At 47.3% G+C, this 27,354-nt stretch overlaps 1 protein-coding gene across 2 annotated transcripts in view; it reads left to right on the top strand.

Moving 5' to 3' along the window:
* Window positions 1–27,354, top strand: part of CFAP65 (cilia and flagella associated protein 65) — an 825,303-nt gene that overhangs the window by 694,802 nt on the left and 103,147 nt on the right. For both annotated transcript variants that reach the window (XM_069616861.1, XM_069616860.1), the window contains exons 28-29: window positions 5,115–5,180; window positions 17,925–18,139. In XM_069616861.1, coding sequence (XP_069472962.1) covers window positions 5,115–5,180; window positions 17,925–18,139 — 281 coding nt within the window. The remainder of the gene's footprint in view (window positions 1–5,114; window positions 5,181–17,924; window positions 18,140–27,354) is intronic.

Genomic DNA, 27,354 nt, shown 5'->3' with positions numbered 1-27,354 from the left:
AGTCCCTACCAGACCTATATTGCCAGCGTCAACAACCCTCATAGGGAGATGTTCAAGTCTTTTTCAGCTTGGTGGCACCACTGCAAATCAGCTGTATCCCCACATCCTTTCCCAAAACCCTTCAAAGGGCGTAATGACCTATTGTTAGGAATTAAATAACAAAACCCATTTGGAGGCTACTCCAGCTGAATATGCAACAGGAACCTCAAGGAGACCCATCTCCTATAAGCAGATGGCTCCTGCATAGGAACCAAGTATTCCTAAACATCTGAATGTGACTTCCATGTAAGGTCAGGAAATAGTGAAGATACTGAGGGCTGTCAGACAAAGTAAACCCCCATCTGAGACCTCTGGCACCTTTCTTGTTCTTGCTCATTACCACTTTCACAAACGCTTAATTCACTGCAGGAGCACTTCCCCAAAAGTTCAAAAATGTCATTGGGACAATATTAGGAAAATAGCGTTGGCCGACATAATGTACTTCTTCATTGCATTTGAAGATGCATTTTACACCTCCTTTGTACTGCAGCCATCTGCAATAGATGGGCAATAGTCCAATATGCAAATACTATCTATAGTCCCCAAAACACTATCGACCTACCTAAATCCCATGGCCTTCTGAGTGACTACAGGTCGGTGTTCTGTGGGACACAGAGTATCCAAATGAGCATATCAGACACAATCCCCACTTCATGTGATCTAGAAATTCAGTGTGTGTTAATAATCTTGGGCATTTGTGTTGCCTTGGATAAGATTGATCATGATATGCTTTTAACCAGTCCAGGCGAGCAGGCATGGGTCAGTGACAAGGTGCGCAGATCCTTCTAGTGCTTCCTACAAAGCGTTACTCAGCAGGTTAAGCTAAGCTCTTTCTTCTCACAAAGATGTACCCTCCGTTTTAAATAAGAACAATGTTCTGCACTACCCCTAATCCTCTTTAAAAGTTTCATGTTTCACCCCACAGCATAGATACCCCCTAGATAGGCTTTCACATGTATGCTGACAATGCACTTCTTTACTTATGGTTATGCAAAGGATCAGTGGACATAAAATAATTGTGGGTCTGCCAGACATTTATTCAGTACTGGGTGCACAAAAACAAATGGTGCCTCAGCACCCCTAAGGTAGAGACTTGTGGGTTCAAATAATTTACTATCCCTATGTTCACTATGTCTCATTGAAGCTATAACTCTTGAGACCATCCAGGGAAAAAAGAAGGGAAGTCATGAAGGTGACCTAGATATGGGACAGCAAGAGCTGGAGTTGTAGGGCGCTTTTGCGCATCAGAACCATGCAGCCCTCAGCCTCCATAGCTCCGGGACAGCCGCAGACATTCTGCAGAATTAATCCTGTTTCCCCAGCATATACAAGTAAAAGAACCATCGCACTGGACAGCAGAACATCACAGCTGCAGACCGCTGAATTCCTGGAGGAAATCGCACAAGGGAACCCTGTGAAAGACCGCCGGCAGGGAAGTGTGGCAGCAGACACCATTTCCGGACTCAGTCCAGCAGCATCGTCTGGGCCGGAGGCCGAGTGCAGAAACATTGCAGGCCCGACACCAGCGTCCTCATCATCACCACAGACGGGCGGGCTGCAGGCCCCATATGACAGCAGAGCAGCACTAGAGACCGTGCAAAGGAGCAGCAGCGGATCTGACATCAGACGACCCTCCAGATGGGAGAACTGTGACAACGGATTGCGGGCCAGCCCGGGACAGTGTCCTACCACATAGGATCCAGCGGCAGACCCAGGTGCGAGGTCATCAAGCCCACTGGGCAGCAACAGCACAAGGAGTGGGAAGAAAGCCCCCAGTGCTGCAGGTGGCGGCGGGGCACCTCTCCACCATCAAGGCTACTGCTCGGGCACCCCGGCCAGCCACGAGCCACCTAAGTCTCTGGTCGACACCAGCAGCCCCCCCAAACCCCAGACGGGTGGGCTGCAGGCCCCGCATAACAGGGAGCAGCACTAGAGACTGCATAAAAGAGCAGTGGAAGACCTGATATCAGACGCCTTTCCCCCTCTAGGTGGGTGGAATACGGCAGCGGGCCACACGCCAGTCTGTGACAGTGTCCCAACACAGAGGATCCAGCGGCAGACACAGGGGAGAGATCCCAGGATGGAGGTCTTCAGGCCTACTGGGCAGCAACAGGATAAGAAGTAGGAGGACAGTAAGTGGTGGGGCACCCCTCAACCACCAAAGCTATGACCCAGTCACCCCGGCCAGCCAAGAGCCACCCCAAATCTGTGTGACAATCTGGGACCCCACTGGCCACCAGCAGAGGGAAGCCAATAAAGCCAACAGAGCCTCGCACTTTGATCCTCGTCCACCCCTAGAGCTAGCAGACCCAGAGGAGAGGTCTGGTGGGGGCAACATCAGTCCTACAGAGCCCTGCACAGAAGGCGTAGAAAGGCAGTCCCAGCGCCACATCTAGCAATGAGGCATACTCCCCCCACTAGTGCCACGGCCCGTCCACCATGGCCAGGCATAACACGGAGGAGTAGGAGTCGGCATTAAAACCTACAACCCGCCCCACAAGTCATCCAGACCAAAGAGACCAAGCCTGGGCCCTCACCGGCCACAGGCGGAGTAGAGCCAACGGGGCATCGACCTCCACATTGTGCATTAAGGAAAGGAGCTGGCCGTGCAGCACCATGGTCAAAGATAAAGCTAAGAAGACGGGGCTCCAGTGTAAAATGGACCAGTATACGGTGGGTACTCCCCAACTCCTCACGACTCATGCCACCGGGAAAGCAGACATGGACGGGGAGCTGCAAGACTCCTAAATCTCCTTTCATGACCTAATTGGATCCATAGTGGAATTTAGGTTCTCTATGGAGGGGATAATTGAGGGCCTCTCATCAGAAGTGTCCTTTCTCCGACAAGACATGCAAAACCCCTTGAGGGCCGGGGAGATAGAGCAGCGTATCTCAGACTCGGAGGACACCATTATGAAAATGACGGTGTTCACCCAGAAGCTTACACACCTGGAAAGTAGGGCAGAAGACAGCGTGGGAAGAGCAAGGCGCAATAACATTCGCATTCCTGGAGTGCCGGAAAAGGAAGAGTGGCCCAGCATTGAGCTTTTCTTGGAACAATGGCTAACGGAGCTCTTCGACCCAAAGAAGGTCTCCAAATTCTTCTCTGTGGAAAGGGAACACAGAATACCAGCGGGTCGCCCCATGCCCAGGAAACCCCATGCACCATAATTGCACGACTTCTAAACTACAGGGACTGGGACACCCTGCTGTAAATGGCACGAGCCACCGGGCCCATAACGTATAATGGCTACCGGATCAGATTTTTCCCAGACTATACCAGGGAGGTCCAAAGAGCAAAGCAGCCCTATTCAAGATGCTGATGCTACCCACATTACTCTGTCCTGCAGAGCCCCCCCCCCCACTCCCGATTGGCAAGGAGATTTTTGCAGAAATTGAGGGAACCTTAAGAGGGCTGCTATGGGGGGAGTGGTGAGGAAACAACCACATATGACACTGTAAACGCTGCAGCCGTCGGTATGGGAAGGGGGCATAGGCTTGCCCATCTTGCATAGATATTACTGGGCAGCCCAGCTGGGGACGATGAATGGCTGGCTGCACAGAGACCTGTCACTCCCACACATCGCAGCAGAGACGAAAAGAATGATAGGCCGGACACCCAGACAGGCACTATATTGGGGGGACAAGATACATGAGGAGGCTGCCCGGGCTGATGAGGCACGCATGCCAAGTGTCGGTGGAGGAGCACCAGGACATGGGGCGGGCGCAAAATCGACTCTTGCCCAGCCCATTTGGCATAACACACACCTGAAGGAGCTGCTGAAGATCGGGTACTTTGAGAGCTGGGCGGCAAAAGGAATAGATACCCTGGCAGATATAACACAAGAGGGGGGCCTGCGGCCGTTTGAAGCGCTGCAAGGATGATATGGCCTGTCAGCAGGGGAGGGGTTCCATTGTATGCAAATATCTCATGCCATGAAAGCCCAATTTCACTCTCTGGGAGACCTCCCAAATAGTTCCCCCCTGGAGGCTAACTTATTCTCAACGGGCATCCCTACCAAGGTCACGTCAACATTGTACCAAGTGCTCACAGCATTTGGGACCCCAGAGCTCATCTGCTTGAGGGAGAAATGGGAGCGGGATCTGGGAAGACTGGAACCGGAGGAATGGGTGGTGGCCCTGATGTTCCCAATGGAGGTTGGAATAGCGGTTCATCTGCGGCTAATACAATTCAAGATCCTGCATATTTATTTAGTATACTACTCCCGCACAGTGCTGACTAGATGGGGCAGGGTACACAGCAACACATGTCTTAGATGTGGTAGGGAAGGGGGTACATTCTATGACACACTCTGGGAATGTGCCCAGATTAAAGTCTTCATGGGGAAATGTACATACACACTGTCTACTGTAATGGGGGCTCAGGTACCTTTGGAGCCGGAATTGGCATTGCTGGGAATATGGGTAGATACTGAGTTAAGGAAACATGAAAAAACTTTCCTGGCAGTAGCACTGTGACTTGTTAAGAGACTGATTGAAGCATCCTGAGGCTCTGCGAAGCGCTTTGAGATTAAGCCAGTGGACTGCTGAACTGGACCGCTGTTTGGCCTTGGAAAGGAGAGTCTAAAGAGCTAGGGGCTGTCCTAGAAAATTCATGAAGATATGGAGGAAGTGGGAAGGAGAGGGCTGAAGGGCCTGACGGTATAGAACGTTCCAACCCTGAACCTTCTTGCTGCCAATGCACCTTGCTAGCATCCTATGTTAATTGCGCTCCCATTTCAATACTAATCATACTAAATGGAATCTACTGTACTATGCTCAAGTTGTACATATTCTTGTGTGTGTTCTGTTCCTTATTGAAAATAATAAACAGATTGATTAAAATAAATGAGATGGGGTTTTAGGCCTTTTATTATTTATCATTCCGAGTGTATATTCCAGATACCCTGTGGTGATAATTTGTTACTTCTTTGTTGGTTTTTAAAATGTGATTTTTCTTGCTTGCAAATAGTTTGCATCAGTTAAACTTTGTAACCTGTCGTATCAAGTTAATGGTTCTTTGTAACTCAATGGATTGCTTTTTTCTCTCTTACATGCCACCTTCTCTGTTATAGAGTATTGTGGATTCAGCTGGGACGAAGAAATCCATTGACGCAGCCCCGGTGATCAGGAAATACAAGGTATGATGTGAAATGGCACTTCTGCCCCAGTCAGCAGTGATTTGGCATCCATCTTGACGGGACAGGAAATCCTCATGGATCAGGCAGGGTCCCATCAATGATCTCTATTGCCACGCACCCCATGGTTTGTAGGGTATTGGTTCAGGTTCAGTTATTCTATGTGGCTATTACCTGATTCAAACCGATCAATGTGTTGTCTTCAAAATCTGTGTTTATTAAGCACAGCCAGGGCAAGGGCTTGGTTCTGAAATCTTCAAGAGGGTTATGATTACTCATTGAGTGCTGCTTAAAGTCCTGTGATAGCGATGCATCCTGTTTTGGAAAGTAAGACAGACTTTATTCAGCTTCCGCCATTTAAATGTAAATAGAATAAATACATAGTACGGTAAAATACAGCCACACTTATACATCTACAAAGTAGAAATACAATACATTAAAAGTGCAGGACCAGTTTAGAGTATACAAGTTACAGAGCTTCGTTAGGTTTACATCTCGCATACAAAACAGTGTTAAAATGTACTACCCAGATGTTTAAAGGAAGCATTAATGTATTCACAAAAGTCAGGTACAAACCGGCTCTCTGTGCTAGACATAATAAACTGCAATGCCTCAGAGACTAATCTGATGTTATGGATAAAGTGGTAGCGCAACCACCACCACCTCCTTAAATCCACCAAAGTGTTACAGGTTAGCAAAAAGTGGGATAAGTCCTTGTTGGCCCCACTATCACAAGAACAGTACTTATTTCAATGTGCCGATCCACCGGAAGCAGAGACAATTCCTGAGATTCGTCACTGGGGACACTCACTATCAGTTCAGAGTGCTCGCTTTTGGCCCAACCTTCACACCCAGGTTCTTCACCAAGCTGATGGCAGTGATGGCGGCTCACCACAGGATATCCGGCGTCCATGTGTTCCCTTACCTGGATGACTGGTTGATCGAAGGATGGTCTCCATAACTGGTATTGACACAACTCGAGGACACCTGTTCCCTACTTCATTGTTTGGACTTCTCCCTGAAATTCCAGAAGGTCCCTGTCGCACCAACACAGAAACTGCAATTTAGGGGAGCAATCCTGGACACCCAAGTGGGGGAAGGCTTTTCACCTCTGAGGAAAGAATCACCAGCATTGGACCAATGGTCAAACTTTTTCAGAGCCATGTAAGCCCACCAGTGGTTTCCTTTCTCCACCTCTTGGGCCTCATGGCTTCCTGCATTTTTCTGGTGCCAGAGGCCATGCTGCGGATGTGGTCCCTTCAATGGATTTTGAGGGATCAATGGTCCCAATGTTTTGACAACATGAAAGCTGTCCTAAAGGTGTCGAAGTCGGTGGTCAGTGACCTCTCATGGTGGCTAAGCATGAAGAGCACTATGGTGGGAGAACCCTTTTGGCCACCGTGACCCCAAGCACCGGTGGTCACTGATGCTTCCCTGAAGGGCTGGGGCGCTCACTGCTAGGATCTGCAAGTGAACAACCTATGCTCTCCAGTGGAGCGCTGTTGGCACATCAACAGACTGGAGGTGGGAGCAATCCGGCTGGGCCTGATGGGTTTTGCGCCAATTCTCAGGGGGGGAAGCATGTCCTAATTCTGATAAACAACACATTGGCCATGCATTACCTCAACAAGCAAGGGGTGTGCAGTCCCTTCCCATGTGCAGGGAGGCCATGTAAATATGGTTCTGGCTGCTGGAGACCAGGATCGCTGCTTCTGCAGCCCATCTGGCAGGAGCAGAGAACGGGTTGGTGGACACTCTGAGCAAGCGGAGCACGGTCGCCCACAAGTTGGACGTGTGCTTGGAAGTTCTTGCAGATTTCTTCACCCTGTAGGGATCTCCGGTGGTGGACCTGCTTGCCACGAGGGCCAACACAATGTGCAAGCAATTTTGCTCGAGTGAAGTCTCTGTGAGGGGGGCACTGGGAGACGCGTTCCTGTTGGAGTGGGTCTTCGACCTCCACTATGCTTTTCTTCCAGTACCTGCCCTTCTGTGGTTTCTAAGGAGTTTGAGGAGGTTCTGCGCCACCATGATCTGAATCGTCCCAGACTGGGTTAGGAGAACATGGTACTCAGATCTTCTGGAAATGGCCGTCTTGCCCACCTTGCTGGCTTTCTCTGAGGCCAGACCTCCTATCCCAGTCAGAAGGTCGAGTGCTCCACTCAAACCCAGACTCTCTTAATCTGCATGTGTGGCTCCTAAGAGGATGAGATCTGATGACTAGGACCTCTCCGAAGAGGTACTTGAGGTGTTACTGGCTGCACACAGACCTTCCACTAGGTCCCTTTATGTGTGCAGGTGGAGAAAGATTTGAGGCGTGGTGAAGAGATCGCGAGGTGGACCCCACTCCTGTGTCCTACTACCAATGATGGTCTTTGGCCTCTTTGGGCCTGTATATAGGCACAGTCAAAGGCTATTTGGCGGATTTGTTTAAGAGGTCACCAGATCAAGGTTCTTCCTTTTCGATCCCAGTGATGGCCCAATTTCTGAAAGGCCTTTTAAGTCCTTTTCCGCTGACTCTATTTGTGGTTCCGGCTTGGGACCTGAATTTGGTTCTTCCCTTCTTGATGGCGGCTATGTGTGAGCCTGTGAATTCCACTTCCATCAGGTTGCTTATCCTTAAGACATCCTTCTTGGTGGCTATCAAGTCGGCAAGCCGTGAAAGCAAACTTTAGGCTCTTTCTTGCAAACCGCAATTATTTTCATTTTTATCCACCTCCTCACCCTTAAAAGGAAGAGGAGAGGCTGCACAGGCTGAACCTACAGAGGGTGCTGAGCTTTTATGGGACCAGGACGCTGCCTTCAGACAAGATGATCAATTATTCATTGCATTCTTGCAATGGAGGAAAGGTCTAGCGGTGTGTAAACATACGATTTTCTGATGGCTAGTCTTCTGCATTGCCGATTGCTATGAAAAGGCAAGGAAGGAACTGTTCGGGTATCAGGGTGCTTTTAACTACGAGCGTGGCAACCTCTTGTGCTCTACAAAGGGGAGTGCCAGTTAAGGCGATCTGCCATCACTTGGTCATCACTTCACACATTCACAAAGCACTACAACCTGGACGTGGCCCGTGGGGCTGATGCCTGGTTTGGGAGAGCCGTATTGCAAAGCTTTCTGAATTAAGACTTCCATCCTCCTCCAAATGCTTTACGGCTTTTGGAGTCTTCCGAATGAGGTATCCATTGAAGGAGAAATTACTTACCAGTAATGTTCTTTCTATGAATTCTTCTCCTGCAGATTCCTCATCGCCCTCCCAGCCTGCCCCTCTATGAAAATGTTCTGGTCTCTACTCTCAACGTATGCTTTTCTTATGGAACGACACTGAAATGTTGGTGATGCTCTGTCTTTTTTTTTTTTTTTTTTTTTTTTTTTTTTTTAAAAGCCCAGCCTTGTGTTATTCACATTTGAGTGCTGTCGGCCTGTTGCTCTACAATGTTATTGGCTGCTAATCACAAAAAAGAATCAGACTTTTGGCTTTGTCATTGATGAATCTCTTTGGATTCTTCCCCACTGCTGCTGAGCACGGAGGAATGAGGGTGGGGAACTGAGGTGTGCGGGCATAGTGACTTGATATATGTACCACCAACGTTACTTATGAATGGAGTTGAGGAGTGGCATGGTTAAAACATGATGAAGTGGATTGACTACGCCCAGCTGCAAAACGCCCCCTGTCGAACATTTTTCCGAGCAGTTGACGCTGGAGGGGATATCAATCGGATGAGGAATCGGCAGTAGAAGAATCCATAGTAAGAACATTACCGGTAAGTTATTTCTCTGTTCACCATCTCAATAAGTCCACCTTGCCTGGATTCTCAGTGTGCTTTCCTGACTCAAAGTCTTATTGGTTAAGTGTTATTTTGTTTCAATGGTGGGCTGGCCTTTACCAATTTCTCTTTCCTTCTTTCTCTTTTGGGGTCTTTAGGCTTTCTCCCCACCACCTTTTAGGCCCAAGTTACCAAGGCTGTACACCTCTTTTCGACTCGCCCCTTGGCTGCAACTCGACACAGGTTCCGCTGGTTTTGCACCTGCCTCTCAGCACTCAGTTGACCATGTGGTCCTCTTGACATGAACAACGCTTGTTCTGTGCTTGGGACCTCTTCCCCCTTCCTCTTCATCCTTTAAGGTGTTGCACTGTCTCTAGCCTCACCCTGTCTTTGTTGTTCTCCTTCTTCCTCTGTATGCTTCTCTCTTCCAACCTCCTTCAGTTTTGTCTGTCTTTCTGTTTGCTCCGTGTTATATTGTATATAGTTCATATTGTACAAAGTTGTTACTAACTTACCATCAGTGATTTCACATAATTCCTTCTGGAACACAGCACCTGTGTTGTCATTGACATCCCAAGGGTTGTGGAATGGTTATCTAGGAACTGTGGGGCAGTTAGTGGGTGACCAAGGGAGGGAGCTGCAGCCTTTGAAATGAGCTTGAATAAAAGTGCTTTTATAATCTATAATCTTGATATACAATACTCTTCCTCTGCCCCTCCTCTTATGTAACCCCTCCCTCACAAATTCTCTCCCTCCTTCGTATTGGTATGTTTGTATTTGTATTTAGTTTTATATAGGGCAAACCTAGCAAGAATGCAATGGGGTGCTGTACTAGTAATGTTGGGTTAACAGAAGTCTGTGGAAGGGGAGGGTGACGGGTTATAATACCTTGGATATCCATACTACAGGAGTGCTAAATACCTCAGGGTAGCATGTGTTAGTATATGCCTAGGAGTAGCAGATCCCAATCTTTTGTTTTTCTGGCCTCAACCTTTTTACAATTTTTCCCATCTTCCTTCTCCACCCTCCAATGCCTTCCTTACCCTTCTCTTGACTCCTCCCTTGAACTCTGCTCAGTCTTGCACTGTCTCCTAATCTCCAAACTCCCATGCCCTGAGCTAGGGCAAGCTCATTTATGTACCTTTTTGGTCTTGTGTGAGTGTGCGAATGATGGATTTAGTAGGGACAACACCTGTGCAGACTTATTAGCCTGTTATTATTATTATTATTATGGTATTTATTTCCTGTGGACCTAGCTTTGAGAAGCAATGGAGCGCTTTATAGAGGTATACAACAATACAAATACATAGCACTGCACTTTACAGAGGTATGCAACAGTACAGATGCATAACGGGGCACTTTTCAGAGGTAACGGAACAGATATACTGCGGGTGGGATAACGAGGGGTACAGATGGTGTACAGCCGTGGTGGGGAGGACAGGGGGTGGGCGTTGTCTAGCGAGTCAGGTTGCGCGAGGGGTGATGTGATGGCCTAGGTGTTGAGGCAGAGAAATTCCTTGAAGAGGTGGGTCTTGAGTTCTTTTCTGATTTGTAGAAGCGTGGGGGTGAGGAGGTTCCATAATCTTGGTGTGTGGGCAGAGACGGCAGGTTTTCTGTTCCTTCCTTTTTTGCAGCAGTGGATTTCAAGTCTGCACCTGTCCTTGCTTCTGGATGACACTTCTCAGGGGCACAAGGGAGGATGGCGGCAAGCCTTTGAGGAGCGCATTACACCCGTCCAGGTAGGACAAGACCAGTGCTTGAACGGTGGATCTAAAGCTGTGCAGCGGGAGGAAGGGCTTGATTTTTCACAGGAGGGACAGCCGATACCAAGCTGTCTGAGTTTTCTTAGCTATGTATGTCTTGAAGGAGAGGTATTGATCGATGTGGAACCCGAGGGACTTGGCGCAGGAGTGACCTCAGGTGTGAAGCCCTCAGAGTTCATGGTTGATAGCCAGGTCTGTATGTCTGGGTGTTCAGTGTTTTTGGTGACCCAACCCACAACATCCTAACCACGAAGGAGAGGGAGGTAGAGTGACTGCCCGCCCGGAGACGACTGTGCCCTTGCCCGCGACCGCTCCGCGAGTCCCGTGGGGGAGACGGTGCCCTGCGGGAGCGGGAGGAGGGGCTCGGGGGCTGTGGACTGCGTCTCGGCTGCGGAGTCGCGGCGGCTGCTCGGAGCTGTACCCGCCCTACAGCTCATCGCAGTACTATCCGTGGCGGCCATACCCTGCTCCCTGCCGGGGGGACTGCGGCTGCAGCTTGACCCGGCCCCCGACTCGCGGTGGTCCGCGGCCTTCGCCAATGAACGCAAGCCGGCCACGGGAACGAGTGGGGCCGGAGCCCGCCCCCCCACTTCCATCAAGTAAGTGACTGCAGACTACGGGGAGAGCCCCGCGCTAAAGAAAGGGGAGGCAGATTGATGCAGCCGCAATAAAGAGAGGCCCTGCACTGTGCGCTACAACCGCGGCCTGGGCCCACTACACTTCACCCCCACTGTCACGGGGGCAACAATCCTACAGCACCCTGAGCTACATCAGATTGATGCCCTACTGCACCCTGGGCTGTATCTGCACATTATTGTGGCCCATCAAAACACACCCAGGTGGAGAGACATATATGTTTAAGTGCGCAATAATTACCCGTGACCACAGGCCCTAGACCGCGCGGGCGCAGCGGAGCTTCCGTGCAACTCTTGAGCACAGTCGGACCCCCCGGCGAGACCCTTCAACATACGATCCAGAGTGGTGGTTGGGGGGGGGCTTCCACCAGCACAGGATTGCGAAATTAGTTCCTGTATACTGGTAGTACACCAGATGGTAAAGACGGATACATAAGCAATACCCCCTCTCCACACCTGTGCCACATAGCGGTGCACAGGGCAACAATACGTGGGGGAACACAGTCCATCCTTCCTTGGAAGCCGCAACACATGGGCCGCACCGAGAAGAGAGGGGCAGGTGGGGAAAAGATTGGCCCAATGGACACTTTTACCAGCTCACAACCGCATTTGGCGGCTGGGGGGGGGAACCACAATTACCTGATGGGCAGGAGACTGACCCAATGGAACGCCTAGCAACGCTGGTACAGAACGGATTCATGGCCGTAAACGTAAAACTAGATGATATAGTGGCGACGATCGGGTCCCTGAAAGCACGTGTGGAAAAAGAAAGCGCGCATGTTACGGAGGCGGAGAATAGGATAAGTGCAAGCGAGGACACGATATTACAACACAGTCGAGATATAGCTCTCATTCAAACAGAATTACACAAAACCCAAAACAAGTGTGAGGACCTTGAATCGAGATCCCGGAGAAACAACATCCGGATTGTTGGGGTATCGGAAAAGTTTAGCATAGGTCCCATGGAGAAACAAGTAGAGGCCTTGTTGAAAGACATCCTAGGTGCCGACTCCTTCTCGGATCACTTTCTGATTATAAGAGCCCACCGCACCCTAGCACTGCACCCGAAACCAGGAGCTCCCCCACGAACTATAATTGCACGCCTCCTTAATTACAGAGACACTATACTCCGGCTGTCGAGAGAAAAAGGAACTTTATATTACGAAGAGAACAAAATTCACCTATACACAGACTTCTCGACCAACGTGCAAATGCAAAGGAGATCCTATGAAGGGGTGAAAAGACAGCTACGTATGCGAAATGTGCCCTATGCCCTCATCTTCCCGGCGAAAAATGAGAATACAACATGGGGGACAGGCCCACTTCTTCGAGAACCCCACATAGGCCATGTCATATGTAGAGACTTCCATCCCATTACCCCCAGGAGACCGAATGGCGAACCAAAATGCGAGTTCATAACCGAGGTGTGAGAGACGAGACCCAACAGAGCGGAGAGTGGGGTTAAAGCTCGACCGCCTGCCACCTGACAAGAAAATTGGAAGTTATGTAACAGGGACGAACTGAACAAAAACTGTTGTTTTTTTCTGGGCTGTGAGCCTCAGTCTAGAGTGCGCCAGATGGCTGCAACTAGTGACCCTCAGGAAATTTCCACATGTTTAAGGGAATGTTTTTTGCAGGGCAGCATTGTCAAGTTGGGGTTGATGATGTGGGTGGGGGATTAAAATGTTGCGGGATTGAGCAGAGCGGGGAAGGGGGGGGAGTTCAGGAGCTGGGACTCAGTTGGAGGAGTCCCCCAAGTTATAAAACGTGTTGACGTTGCAACACATGAAACTCCTAAGAAACAGCAAGTCAAGTAACGCAAAATGGGTATACAGACATGGCTAACCCTGTTAGAGCGGCCAGAGGGCTTAAATTGAAAAATCTTACTTTGAACGTCCGGGGGCTGAACAATCGAGTCAAACTGAATAAAGTGGGAGCTTATGTCACTTGTCATCAGCCTCAGATTGCCATGCTGCAAGAAACTCATGCACTCCAGAAGGTCACTACCGAGTTCTTGAAAGGGTGGGGTAAACATAGATACTGTATGGAATACTCCTCGCAGGCAAGAGGGGTGCTGACCCTGATTCACCCATCAGTTGGGTTCCAATTAGTGAGGAGTAAAATAGACCCAATGGGTCGCTACGTTATAGTGTGGGGAAGCATTGCGGGGGAAAAACTGATATTGATAAATACGTATGGTCCGAATGTGGACGACCCTGATTTTTACACAACTGTACTGCATGAGATTGGTCTGTGTGGAAGTGAGCAAATTATGTGGGGAGGAGATTTCAACACTATCTTAGACACAATCCTAGACCGCTCCACCTCCACACACAGGAATCCCACAAAAACAGCTAATACTTTACAACAAATCATTTCACAACTACTACTAGTAGATGTCTGGAGAACACTACACCACCCAAAAGAGACAGTATTCCTTTTACTCCTCAGTGCATGACACCGAATCCCGCATTGATTACTAGCTGGTGTTTGCGTCTCTCATGCACCAAATTAACGAAAGTGAAATATTTCCCTGCACCCTGTCAGATCACTCCCCTATCATGTTAGACATGACACTAGGCAACCTTTAGACCCCCGGTCAGGAGATGGAGGATGCCTTCCGACATCCTTAAGGATCCTGCATTGGTAGAGGAATTACATGCCGAGGTGGAATTTTTTTCCTGAAACCAATAAGGACTCAGTAGATAGCCCTGCGATACTATGGGAAATCTTCAAGGCGTGGATGAGTAGTATCCTGATCTCCAAATCCACGGGGCTGTTGCAAGTGGTCAGGGGGGAACTGGCGGAGGTGGAGAAACGATTGGGGGAGTTAGAGCAACGATATACATCCCTGCATGAAGACAGCACCCTTGCAGATATTAATAGCAAACTACAAGATTTCAGCAAACTAGCTACTAGGGAATTGCTGTATATGGCTACTCCGGCCAGAGCACGCCGGTATGGCGAAGGGAATAAGCCGGGGCGCACCCTAGCTAACCTGCTGAAAGTTGAAAGAGGCCATACCCCGATCTCCAGCATAATAGCGAGCGACGGCACAGTGACAACAAGCGAGGAGGGTATAAATAGAGAGCTCTCCCATTTTTATAAAGAACTCTACGCCAACCATGATCTAAAAACCCCCAATGACATCAGAAAATACTTTGATAGTAATACGCTCCCAACGTTGTTAGCAGAAAATAAATCACTGTTAGACCAGCCCCTTACGATTGAAGAAATAAAGGAAGCGATTAAATCACTAGCCAATGGGAAGGCTCCTGGCTCACACGGTCTGGGGATCGAGTTATACAAGGAGCTAAGTGAGGAAATTGCCCCGATATTACTGTCCATGTGGGAGGAGGCCACAGAAGTAGGGACGCTTCCAACGTCCATGAGAGAGGCCATAATCACTGTACTCCCTAATCCCAGGTGTCCCCCCAATGAGATGTACTCATACAGGCCTCTGTCCCTTATTAACTGTGATGCCAAGATATTTGCAAAGATTCTGGCCAATAGACTCCTGCCTCACATGCCAATATTAGTACACCCTGACCAATGCGGATTTATCCCCACTCGGTCTACAGCACTCAACCTGCGAAGGCTATTTGGTGTCATGGCCCAGATCAAACCGGGAGCCCAGGCAGTAGCTGTGTCTCTAGATGCCGAAAAGGCATTTGACTCTGTGTCATGGACGTACCTGTTCATGGTGTTAGAGAAATTTGGACTGGGCCCGTGCTTTCTGAAATATGTCAAGATGCTGTACACTAATCCGGAAGCCAAGGTATTGACTAACCGCACCATGTCGGATTGGTTGAGCTGGGGAGGGGTACTAGACAGGGTTGTCCATTCTCCCCCATACTGTTTGCCCTGACCATGGAACCAGTTGCAGCAGCAATTAGAGAACATCAGGAACAGAGGGGTATATGGATGGTGGGCCTGACCCAATCAATATCCCTGTATGCGGATGACACCCTATTATACATCCGAGAACCGGACACACACTTGGGTCCAGCGATGGAGGCAGTGCACAAATTCACAGAATACTCGGGATACAAAACTAATCATTCTAAATCGGAAATTTTTCCCCTGACCCCTGATACCAGATGCCCAAGCAACACGCATGGCTTACAGTGGTCCCAGGACAAGATAAAATACCTGGGGGTTATCGTGTCGGGAGACAGAACATCCCTATTTTTAAATGACCACGAATCCCTATTAAATACGATTTCCACTCGACTCCGTTTCTGGGCTAAACTTCCCATTTCACTTATCGGCCGGGTAGCCATACTGAAAATGGTCATCCTGTCTAAGCTACTGTACATATTAACTAACATTCCGATTTGGCCTGGTAGGTGGTTCTTCGACACTCTTAGATCCATGGCGGTGGATTTCATCTGGTGCGGGGGGCGGCTAGGATGAAGTGGGAATAAATGGTGGAACCATATAATAAAGGTGGCATAGCAGCTCCTGACTTCGAATTATATTATCTAGCTGCACAGGCCCAATTCGTTAAGCATTGGTATGATGAGCATGACACCTCACCCCACATTTGTCTAGAAAAACACGCTGCACGCCCAACGACATAAGGTCAGTCATCTTTAAAGGTAAACACAGAGATGAATGCCCATTTGACCCAGCTAGTGCGACAGCACAGGCATGTTTACAACTCTACCGAAGGCTCGGGGTGAAAACGCTATGCTGAGGCCCCGTTCCGGAACTTCCCCGGTATAGCACCCACATACGATCCAGGTATACAAAACAAATGGGACCGGATGAGGAATTTAAAATCAAGGACATATTCCCTAATGGTAGATGCATAACGTTGGAGGAATTCGAAACAGGGATGGGAAGGGACCAATTGATGATATTACAATATCATAGAAGGAGATTGGCCTTTAAGGCTAGGTGGCCAATGTTCCCAGATGAACCCCCACCACACCCGTGCCTGATGACCCTGGCAACCCGATCTGGAACCAGCGTCTCGGGGCTATATGCGGCCGTGCATGCTAATACTCCAACGGTAAATGCAATAAAGGCCTCCTGGGAAGCAGATCTGGCTGAAAATATAACTGACAAAACCTGGGAGAGGTACTGTGAATTGACCAAGAGGGTATCCATGAACGCGGGCCTCCGGCTGATTCAGTTCAAGATGTTAAACAAGCTGCATTATACCCCCAAAAAAGTGGCGAAGTTTACAAATAACATTCCCGGTAAGTGTCCGAAATGTGGGGTGGATCGGGCTGATTCGATACACATGTACTGGAGCTGTCCTCCTGTGCGCGCGTTTTTGGGCGAGGTAGCAAACATCCTAGAGGAGGTGACTCAGAGACCGGCCGACCTCACACCACAAAAATATATTTTTGGGGATATTGGTAAGCAATCGGAGGTAACAAGGAGGCTCTTTAACATTACATGCACAGTGGCCAAAAAATGAATTTTGCAAAATTGGAAGAGTGCACAGGCACCACGAGTGAGCCACTTTCTGAAGGAATTGATGTATGTCAATGAATGTGAAGAACACTATATAATGTCCCTCCCGAATTCAAGTAAACCAAAGGACATCTGGGCCCTGTTTAGGATATACTTATGCGAAACAGACTCGTCCAGTAACAGCCCGGCAGGGCCAGTGATGCATCAAATCAGTAATACTGTTTACTCTGTAATATAACTGAACTGAATGTTGATATTCCGAATCTATTCGATATGTGTTGTTGTTGCAATGTCATGTACCACAAGCATTAAATAAAGTTTTTTAAAAAAAAAGAATGGAAAAATCTAGTCCGTCTCCTTCTGACCCTCCATACTCTCCATGTACAACCGCTTTCTTTTCAAGTTCCTTCTCCTAGTTTACAAAGCTATCAATGGTCTTGCTCCTAAGTACCTGTCTGATTGTGTATCAGTTTACTCACCATCTCGTTCCCTCCGATCCTCCTCTGCACTCACACTCACCGTCCCATACCCTCCCTGTGCCTCCTCTCTCTTCTGCTTTCTCTCCACACATGCCCCTCTCCACTGGAATCAACTGCCCATAACAATCAAAGCAGCTCAACTGTGGATCTCTTCGAAGCTCGGCCTACACATAACTTACTTGCTAAAGAGGGAGCTACTCGCACCCTCTCCCCTATCCTCCCTACCTGTCACCCCACCACTGTCTCCAGTGACGCTTAATAATGTTATTTTGTATATGTAATGAGTACTCCTCTTTTTTGTTTGAAGCACTTGCCCCTTAGGTTAATGGTACCTTTGTAAGTTGTATGTCTTCTGATATACATTTTGTTTCTGTTTTGTCCCTGGTATATGTCATAATTGTTTACACCATCATAAACTGGCTCACTACTTCGTCTCATTTTTATGCTATTGTACAGGCAACCTTTTGTTGGAATTCTTCCAACATCTCTAAATGTGTTATTGTAAGTCATTTATGTTTGAAAGTGACATCATTGTTCTTCAAATAAATATAAATCAAAAGGTCCTGATTTGCGGCATGCATATAATCGATTTACATTTTACATTACATTTGCTTTGGATAAAAGACTTTTGGATGAACCCATTGTGTTATCGCTCTGACATAGCCTGGATTGTGCCCACAGACCCTGCCTCCCATCAAGCATGGTATGGCCCACAGACCACCGGCCAGTCATAGTGCAGATAAGGAGAGGATGGAGAGAGCAGCCCGTAGGTTATGGGCCCGGCCAGAGCCACCAAACCCTTTCCAGTTACACTTGGGTGTGACAGCCCGATCACATCACATAGAGGACTATTTTACGCACTTCGGCATGGATTTATCAAAGCATTACATCTACAGGTAAGAATACTGTGCCTCTGAGACTCTGAGTATCTAAAGCATATAAAAATAAACTAGCTGTTCTCGGCATAACATATGCTGTTCTAGCATATCTTGTAGGTCAATATTGGTCTGTAGTTCATAGGGTCACTATTGTCCGAAATATCGGAATTACCACTGATCGCTCTCAGGAAGAGGGCATATGTCCCTGTGACTTATTAATGGTCATTGAAAGGCTAAACGTATAGGAAACTGTCTTATTTTGAATTTGAAAGGCATATTTGTATCAGATGGAATGAAAGTGATGCACGGTATAAGAACAGTATGTAAGTTTAATCCATCCATTACACAGGCCTCTTTAATGTGTCTTTGTAGACGCATAATTGTCAACCTGGTTCTGTTGCAGAGTCCCCATGATGGCATAAGATTGCATAGTAGCATAATTGCAGCACTTACTTTCAGTTTTAGCTCATGAGGAGGCATTCATCCTACAGCGTTTCGCTGTTTAGAGACTGAAACGTTGAGCCCGTTGTTAACTGTTTATTGACACTGCAACCGCTGTGCCCTATGTGAAGAGAAGTGGGGGTGGAAAGAAGTAACTTAAAATTATTCTGAATGTTTGTGATAGTGGAAGGTGAAGGTGACTGCGTAGAACCATGCTCATTAATGTTTGTTAAAATGATAGCTGTTGTCGAAGTGGAAGGGCACAAAGAGTTGCACTTTGCCATTTGGACAGAAGAGGGCAACCTAACACTGATGAATTACATCAGCTGAGTACGGAAACATACCTAAGCATTTTATATATAGAGATACAGATATGTGATTAATGGCAACACGTTCTATGATTTCTTGTGGTATTTACAGAGGCAATGGGGTCCAGTGACCAAGTTCCTAACTGGAATCTGGAGTTCTGAGTTCTTATCCCAGCTTTACCTCATGATGACTACACTATGTGGTCCTTTGCAGCACCTCACCACATATCGATCACATTTGGAAATGCTTGAAAACTAACAACTTGCTCAAAGAATTAACTATATACATTTGTGCATTATATTGGCAATTAAATTTAGCAACTTTGTAGCAGATGGGGACCTTGTTGACCAACGCACATTGTCCCTCTTTACAAGTTTGCCAGTCCAGAAAATAAGTGCTGGTATTTCTGTATACCAGCACTTTTTCAGGCTGGCAAAATAGACATTTGCCGGTGGGGGTTACCTGATTTACCTCCAGCCAAGAAGGCACCCATCTACAAAAAAACAGCCAGTATTACTGGTACTGCTAACACCGTCAACCTCCTCCATGAGTCCTATGGGTCTCCATTGAATGGGGATTTATCGGTATTCCTGCCGCGGGTAATATCCCAGTAATTCCAGGATATCAGGTGGCAGGAACGGTAATAACGTTTGACGGTATCCTGCCAGAATTACCGGGGGTTTCTGTCACATGTGTTATGACTCCCATTGACAATTGGGAAGCGACATTTCAACAGTGGCAACACTGGGGGGCGTTTGCTCAAATGCTATGTTTAATGGGTGTGCTGGTCTCAGCCGGGTTACCAGTGGGGGTGTGCCATGTATCTGCCATTCGTAGGTCTTTGTAGAAACCTTTATCTGCTTTGTGGGGGGGGGGGCACCATTCCATGGCTCTCCATTTTAAAGTAGATGTCTCAGTGAGCGTAAGGGTCAAAGGTATCGCTGCAGTGAATGTGGAACATGTACTGTACACCATTGCGGGGAGATGAATGTTTCACTGCCCTCAGTATCCAACTCTTCTCCAGTTGACAATGAAATGCATTCAAGTAAACGCAAAAAACAAAGTCTCCTCTAGTCCCTGGATAGAGAATTGTGATTTTTTTGAAGGCATGGTGGCAGGGCTGGTCTTGGAACTAAAGGAGGCCCTGAAAATAATTTTCAAAGTGGGCTCATATTACACATTTTCAGCAATCCCAACCCCTTTGCTATGAGAAAATGTGGAAATAAATTATTTTACAACACAAAAGTGCAGCCTATAGGCCTGCATGGAGACAAGTATTTAGCAAAACCTCTTCATTCATTAATACTAATTCCAAAAGCCATTTAACGAGAAAAAAGCAACTTTAAGAACGTTTAAGAAGTTAAAAAGAATTCATTCATAAACAAAATAACACTATAAAGTTTGGAGCCTCTGACTAGGTTGTCCCCCAGTTGTAACTATGGTAGTGCAGTGAGGTTAAACATGCTTCAAGGTTAGCAACACCCAGCTGAGTTCACTAAATAAGTCGACGGTCTTAATTGGAACATTTCTGTTAGGAATGATTATCAGTATCAGCCAGGTGGGAGGGTTCTGAGGCCAACCTAGTTGATGTGCAAGAGCTTTCCACACTTTGTCTGATGAAATCCTCACAAGATGGCATAAGCTTAACATTAAGGCAAACTTTGGAGATCAGGGACTGGTGTGCAATTACAGTTAATAACCCTTAGAGATAGCCAAGTAATGCAGTTCTACCCACATGTTGAGAACTATGTTATTTATTAGAATTTAGCACACTGTGCTTATAAAACTAAAGAATCCTATATGCAACAATTCAAAACATATATCGTGCACCCTGCCTTATATTTATAATGCAGGTACCTACCTTTGTCTGTCCTTCCCTATTAGGTACGTTTTCCAGAGCATTAGAGTTCAAGATGTAGTTAGGTACCTGAAACTGGGGGCAGGAAGTCTCAAAGTTCCTTTGCACATGTTTTGGCTCCAGCCAACAGTTAAGACATTTATTTTAAAAGCACACTTTGTGGAAAAATGTAAAATAGCAAAATTAAGGGACGCTCCCAATTCCACCACATTAGAGGTTACCCAGTGGGGGATCTTAAGCTAGGAGCCACTGATCATAGCGAGGTACGGGTAGTGTTAGGGAGTGGACTTAACCCCCATTCAATCCCTACGAGGGCAGGGAGGCACCGAAAGTGGTAAGTGCAACCCTTACTCTGATTATCCAAGTGACCACTCCTGTTGTACTCAGAATCGCGGGTTGCAGGACAGTTTCAACAGACATTCACAGGACAACAGCCAAAACAAATTCCATGATGCAGTGCAGAAACAAAACAAAAAACAGTTAGGAGTCAACAGGCTGGATTTGTGGCAGAAGCAAAGAGCGCTCTGCAAGAAGGCCTCTCTTCAAGCAGCAGGCAACAGAGGTCTTGGGACACAAGGCGAGTATCTGGAGAGCCTGACGCAGTAACCGTTGCAGTTGAGCCGCCTGGTCAGTAGATGGGCAGCCCACAGGATGGTCCTGGGTCACTTCAGATGTCCACTGATGGCACAGTACTGGTGCAGGATGTGAGACTGGTTGACCCCACCAGTCCAAGGGTGGAAGGCACCACTGAGGATCTTCAGTGGTTGTAATAGAGGCATATCAAGGCTTCAACCATAGATGGGTTGGGTAATGATGGTTTGCAATGGCAGCATTCCTGGTGGGGGTATTCAATACAGTCTTCTCTTCTTGGCTCCAGTGGTCATCCACCAGAACGGCGAAAGGGCTCCTTTTCTGATCCGAAATCCAGGTTAGGGGGTTGCCGCAATCCACCGATGGAAGTGATCTGCACCATTCAAAAACATGCAAGGGCTATCCAATCATGGACATGCTCTTAACCCACATCTGCCCAGCAACAGACATTCCAAGGCTCAGATGTGGATTGGGAACAGACATTTCCAAGACAAGTTGCAACAAAAACAAAACGGAGGCAAGCCCACAATAATTAATTATTCAACAAAACTGCACCTGAAAAAGTAGAATCAAAGCACACAACAGAAGAAGGAGACATGTTCAGGGAATAAGAGAAATCAATCTAAGAAGTGTAGAAACCAAAAGTTTTTTTCTCAGAAAAGATTTGAAGAAAGCATAAAACATTTAATGTTAAATCTGCATGATACTCAATACATACAAGAATAGTTAGGAAAACTGTAAAATGAGAAATAGAGGTAAAAACTATTGCTACACAATGCATTACTTCCCTCGAGAAGACAAATGTACATCGAAGTGAGGGTATGAAAAAGATACCCACCACCAAAAAATCATAGTGAGAAAAAAGGAGGAGAACAAAATGTGTAAACAAACGGATAAAAAACGAGCACATTTAGAAGAAACCTGAAAGTTTTACACCTTAAGCCATACCTGTGTGTTGGCACTGTAGCACAAACCTGTTTAAACATATCAAAAAGGATTTTACATGGGCTGACAAAGGCTTCCTACCATAACATTAGCCAGTGACTAAACTTAACACAGTCCGTGCCAACTCGAGTTCCGGCTGTCCTTGACCACAATGAATTCAAGGGCCGAGCCTTCTTCAGGGCAATGGTGAATGCATACGAAGTATGGGAAGGCACTTCTGTCAATGCATAGATCATGAGATAATATTCATTGTAACCACATGTAAGAAAGAGAGGACACAGAGAAACTAACCAATATACAAAATTCATATCTAATTAGCCAAGAAATGCATCACAAATGAGAGGACTGTGTGGGTAAGGGTACCAACCCAAGGGCTCAGGTACCCACATCTCATCATGGATAGCCTAAAAGCACACACCAAAGCTTAAACCAGGCATCCACAGATTAAAAGGTAGCAACACCTATAATGAAAACTGGATGGAGTATATAACATAAAAAGAGAGTACAGAACAGTCCAACAATCTACAGCCCACAGCAGTGCAATAGCACTGTATATGTACGGGGTAAGACTGATGTTAACATGTGACTCTGGGCTACTCAAATAAGAGAAGTGGCACACTCATGTGCTCCAATGAATCAACATGCCAGAGGACCAAGTGTTATTGCAGGCTGGCCAGTTAGTGTACCATCACCTGTCACGCAGTGAATCTCAGAGAGATGGAGAGCCTACTATTCACGATGAGTCACAGAATATGAATATGCCATGATAACAGAAGGTCATCTGTAAGACAAATGTGTCGCTGTGGCTGAAAATGAAAGGAACAGGACCGAAGTCTGTCAGCACAAAGTTGAATGCAAAGGCCATTAGAATGCAGAGCCTCAATAACGAGTGCCCAGCAACATTATGAAGCCTTTAATATAATAGCCGCTCTCAGGCACGATGCATGCAAGCACCTGACACAAAGCACTCACCCAGTCAGGTCGGTCAGAGGGCAATGAAAGCCATGATGTAGGTATTGAGAAAGTAAGACAACCGAAGCGTCCCAAAATGGTAATAAAGCGACCTGCGAACGTGACGAAGTGATGTCTGGGTCACGTTGCTCAGAACAGCCCGGCAAAAGCAAGTGGATGTAAGCTTGGGCTAAGGGTGGCCATGTTGGAATGGGGTATGACAATTGAAGATCACATACAACTGAGGAAGAAAACATAACAATGTAACACAGGAAGTATATTAAATACAGTCGGTAAAAAGACTAAGCCTTCAATAAATGGAAATGGCATTACATATAAGTGTAGTGGAAAACACAGAAGTTCAATTAAATCAGCACAGACCAATGGATCTCTTCATTGAGACCATCGAAATGAGATTTTAACCTAAAAATCAATTTTTGCTTGAGTTTGAAAAGTCTGGTGTTTGTACTGAAATACCTCTTGTTAGGGATGACCTCGTCTTTGACCATCCAACGCAAATCTAATTTCGAAGGGATTGTGTCCTGCGACGTATTCCTTATCTTTGAAAGATCACTTCCTGCTTGCTGGCCTCGGAAAAATTTCTCATTAGACGGTGCTGCGCGTCGACGTCCCTCGAGTCGGTGTCCTTCGACAGCCTCCGTATCGGCGCCGACATCATCATGCGTATAAATACTGGTGCAGCGTCCGTTGCTCAGTTCCGTTTTTCCGCGCTTCGTGGGCCTCGGAATCGTGTTGCTCATTTCGTTACTCAAAGTATATTATACTTATTCCTCGAGTATTTCTTACTCGTTTCGATATTTCTTACTCGTTTCGATGGCTTCCTCATCTGAACCGTCGACACCACGGTCCGGCTTCAAAAAGTGTCGAGATTGTGGAAAGAAAATGTCGTTGACGGATCCTCACAGGATCTGTTTGTGGTGCCTGGGATCGGAGCACCAGTGTTCAGAATGCGAGGACTGCATGTCCATGATGGCAAAAGCCTTGAAGGAGCACAAGGGGAAGCTCGAGAGAGGTAAGACTCTTAAAACTTCTAACACTCCTTCGAAAGTTTCCTCGGCAGAGTCGAGACATTCGTCTCCTCGCCGTCACGGTAAACATTCTCTTTCGAGGTCTCGAAGTAGTTCCCATCACTCTTCGAGATCCAGACATTCGAAAAATAGGCATTGAAGATCTCCCTCTTCTTCGTCTTCTTCTGTTTCCCCTGAAAGGGTCACCTGCCCCACAAAACATAGCTCTCCAGCCAAGTGGGAGGAATTCCGAAAAAGGATGCTTAGTGTCTTCGAGAAAGCGGCCTCGACCCCCTCTGAGACGAACTAAAGGTGATACCCTGGGTGAAAGACCCGAAAAGTCGAAACGCTGCGAGTCATTGCACCCGGCGAAAGAAACTGCTCGAGAGCGTTCCGAACCCTCGAGAAAAAGCAGTAAGACTGCGTCATCGACGCCTTCGTCGAAGGCCCCTTCGACTCATAAATCTGTGTCATTGACGCCGTTATCGAAGGGCCCGTCGACGCATAGATCGGTCGAATCGACACCGTCCTCGACGCCGATAAAAGAGAAACCTACGACTGTAACTACCTCGCAGTCAATAGTCATACCGAGGGCTCCCATCATGACCTCGAGAATGTCGTCGATAACTTCGACGACTCCGAGTAGGATTCCGATCCTCTCGAGTTCTTCGAGGTCGCTTCATACCTTTTCAACGCCCTTTTCGGTTTCTTCGAAGCCTTTGACTTCTGCGTCGACGACGTCAAAGTTTTCTTAACCAGTTACCACAAGCTTAGCCCCTTCTGCTTTAGAAATGGGTTTTAAGCCTTTTCCAAGGTCAGATTATTTCAATGCCATATCCTCCATTTATGAAGAAGGTAAGGATTCTGATGAGGAAAGACCTTTTGGGGTGCAGAGAACTGCAAAACCTGTACCAAAGGAATTTATCTCTGAAGAAAAGAGGGTGAAGGACTTGCAAGATTCCTTGCATGATGCAAGTGGGTTAGATACTTCCCCAGAAGCAGAATTTGCCAAACCAGACCCAGGGGAACATGCTGAGACCCCTTATAGAACTTTAATGGCCAGGATAATAGAATTCATGGGTTGGTCTACACCTTTACCTACTTTTCAACAAGATGACCTGACAGACATATTGATTAAAGGCCCACAGGAAGATCCTGTGGTTCCATTCCATACTGCATTGCAGAGGGAAATATCGTCCAACTGGGAAACTCCTGAGGTTATCCCGGCGGTTAATAAGAAACTATCTGCCAAATATAGGGTATCTGCTTCTGACCCTAAATATTTGTCAAAACATCCAACTCCAGAGAGTCTGGTTGTTCAAGCAGCAACTTCATCGAACAGTAGATCTGCATACCCTACTGTTCCACAAGACGGGGAAGACAAGAGATTTGATGCTATGTCAAAAAAGGTCTTTTCTGCATGTAGCATGGCACTTAAATCCATTACTACTACTTGTACGCTCGCAAGATTCAGCCATACACTTTGGAAGTGTGCTTCATCAGCGGCTGACTGCCTCCCGGAAGGAGAAGGGAGGGAAGCTTTCCTGAACATCATTAAAGATGGTAAAGACGCAATGGGCGAAACCCTTCAAACTGGCATTGATTCTGCTGACAGTATCAGCAGGGTCATGGCGGCAAGTACTACAATTCGCAGGCTTGCATGGTTCCGAAAGTCTGGTTTTGCTCCAGATGTTCAGGCCAGACTTTTGAATATGCCCTTTGACGGCTCTTCTTTATTTGGTAAAAAGGCTGATGACAGTCTAGAGAAGTTACAAACTTCTAAGGCAGCAGCAAAATCCCTTGGAGCTGCAATACGTCAAACTCCCTATCGCCCCTCAGGAACCTCTTGGAGAGGTAGGTCCTTTCGTTTCTATTCCTCATTCGGAAGAGGAAGGGGACAGCCGGCTCAAAGAGGCTAAAATAAATTCACCCGAGGTGGACGGGTTAAAAGTACAAATGCCGCAGCAGCAGCAGGTGCCTCTTTACCCTCGGCATCTGCATCAGCTGCTTCTAAACCGCTATGAGGACTCTCCTCACAAAACACCAGTAGGGGGCAGGTTAACTCAACATCTGACGGAATGGCAGGCTATTACGTCAGATGCTTGGGCATTGGAGACAGTTGCTCAAGGTTACTGCCTGCCTTTCCTACGCACCCCTCAGAGTCATCCACCGGGGAACAACTCTTTGAAGTTTCCAGATCTGCTCCTTTTGCAGGAGATTCTAGACCTGCTAGAGAAAGGTGCCATAGAACCGGTACCTGTAGCAGAGAGGAACAAGGGATGGTATTCCCCCTACTTCTTGATACCGAAGAAGGACGGAGGACTGAGACCCATATTGGACTTAAGAGAATTGAACACATTCCTCAGGAAGGACAAGTTCAAGATGGTAACTCTCTCTCAGATCCTTCAGGCCCTCCAGCTTCAGGACTGGCTGGTATCTCTGGACCTTCAGGATGCTTATTTCCATGTGCCAATCCATCTCAAACACAGGAAATACCTGAGGTTCGCAATTGGCAACTCTCACTATCAATTTCGAGTACTACCATTTGGGCTGACCTCTGCCCCGAGGGTTTTCACCAAGCTAATGTCGGTAGTGGCTGCAAGTCTAAGGAGGGAAGGGATCCACGTCTACCTCTACCTAGATGATTGGTTGATCAGAGCAGTATCTTCGGAACAAGCTCAGATCCAACTAGATTATGTCTGCCACTTCCTTCACAAACTGGGCTTCTCCCTCAATTTAAAGAAGTCACAGATGATACCATCACAGAGACTCCAGTTCATTGGCGCGGTCCTGGACACTTCCCTGGGGAAAGCCTCGCCACCAGAGGTGAGGGCTCAAGATATTCTGCAGATGGTCACCAAGTTTCAAAATGCCCAACGTCACCCAGCCTTCGACTTTTTGAGGTTGCTAGGCCTCATGGCATCCTGCATTTTCCTTGTGCCAGAGGCTCGTCTGAGAAGGAGATCTCTCCAGTGGGCACTATGAACTCAGTGGTCGCAATTCTCAGGGAGAATGACAGAGCTCCTTCAGGTTCCGGACAAGGTGGCCCGAGACCTTCAGTGGTGGGCTTGTCAGGAGAACATTTTGAAGGAAGAACTGTTTTGGCAACC

Source organism: Ambystoma mexicanum, chromosome 9, assembly GCF_040938575.1.
Source record: "Ambystoma mexicanum isolate Mex_15411 chromosome 9, UKY_AmexF1_1, whole genome shotgun sequence".
NCBI classification, from domain to species: Eukaryota; Metazoa; Chordata; class Amphibia; order Caudata; family Ambystomatidae; genus Ambystoma; species Ambystoma mexicanum.
The sequence above is the reverse complement of the archived record's forward strand: the minus strand, read 5'-3'. Positions and strand labels throughout refer to the sequence as shown.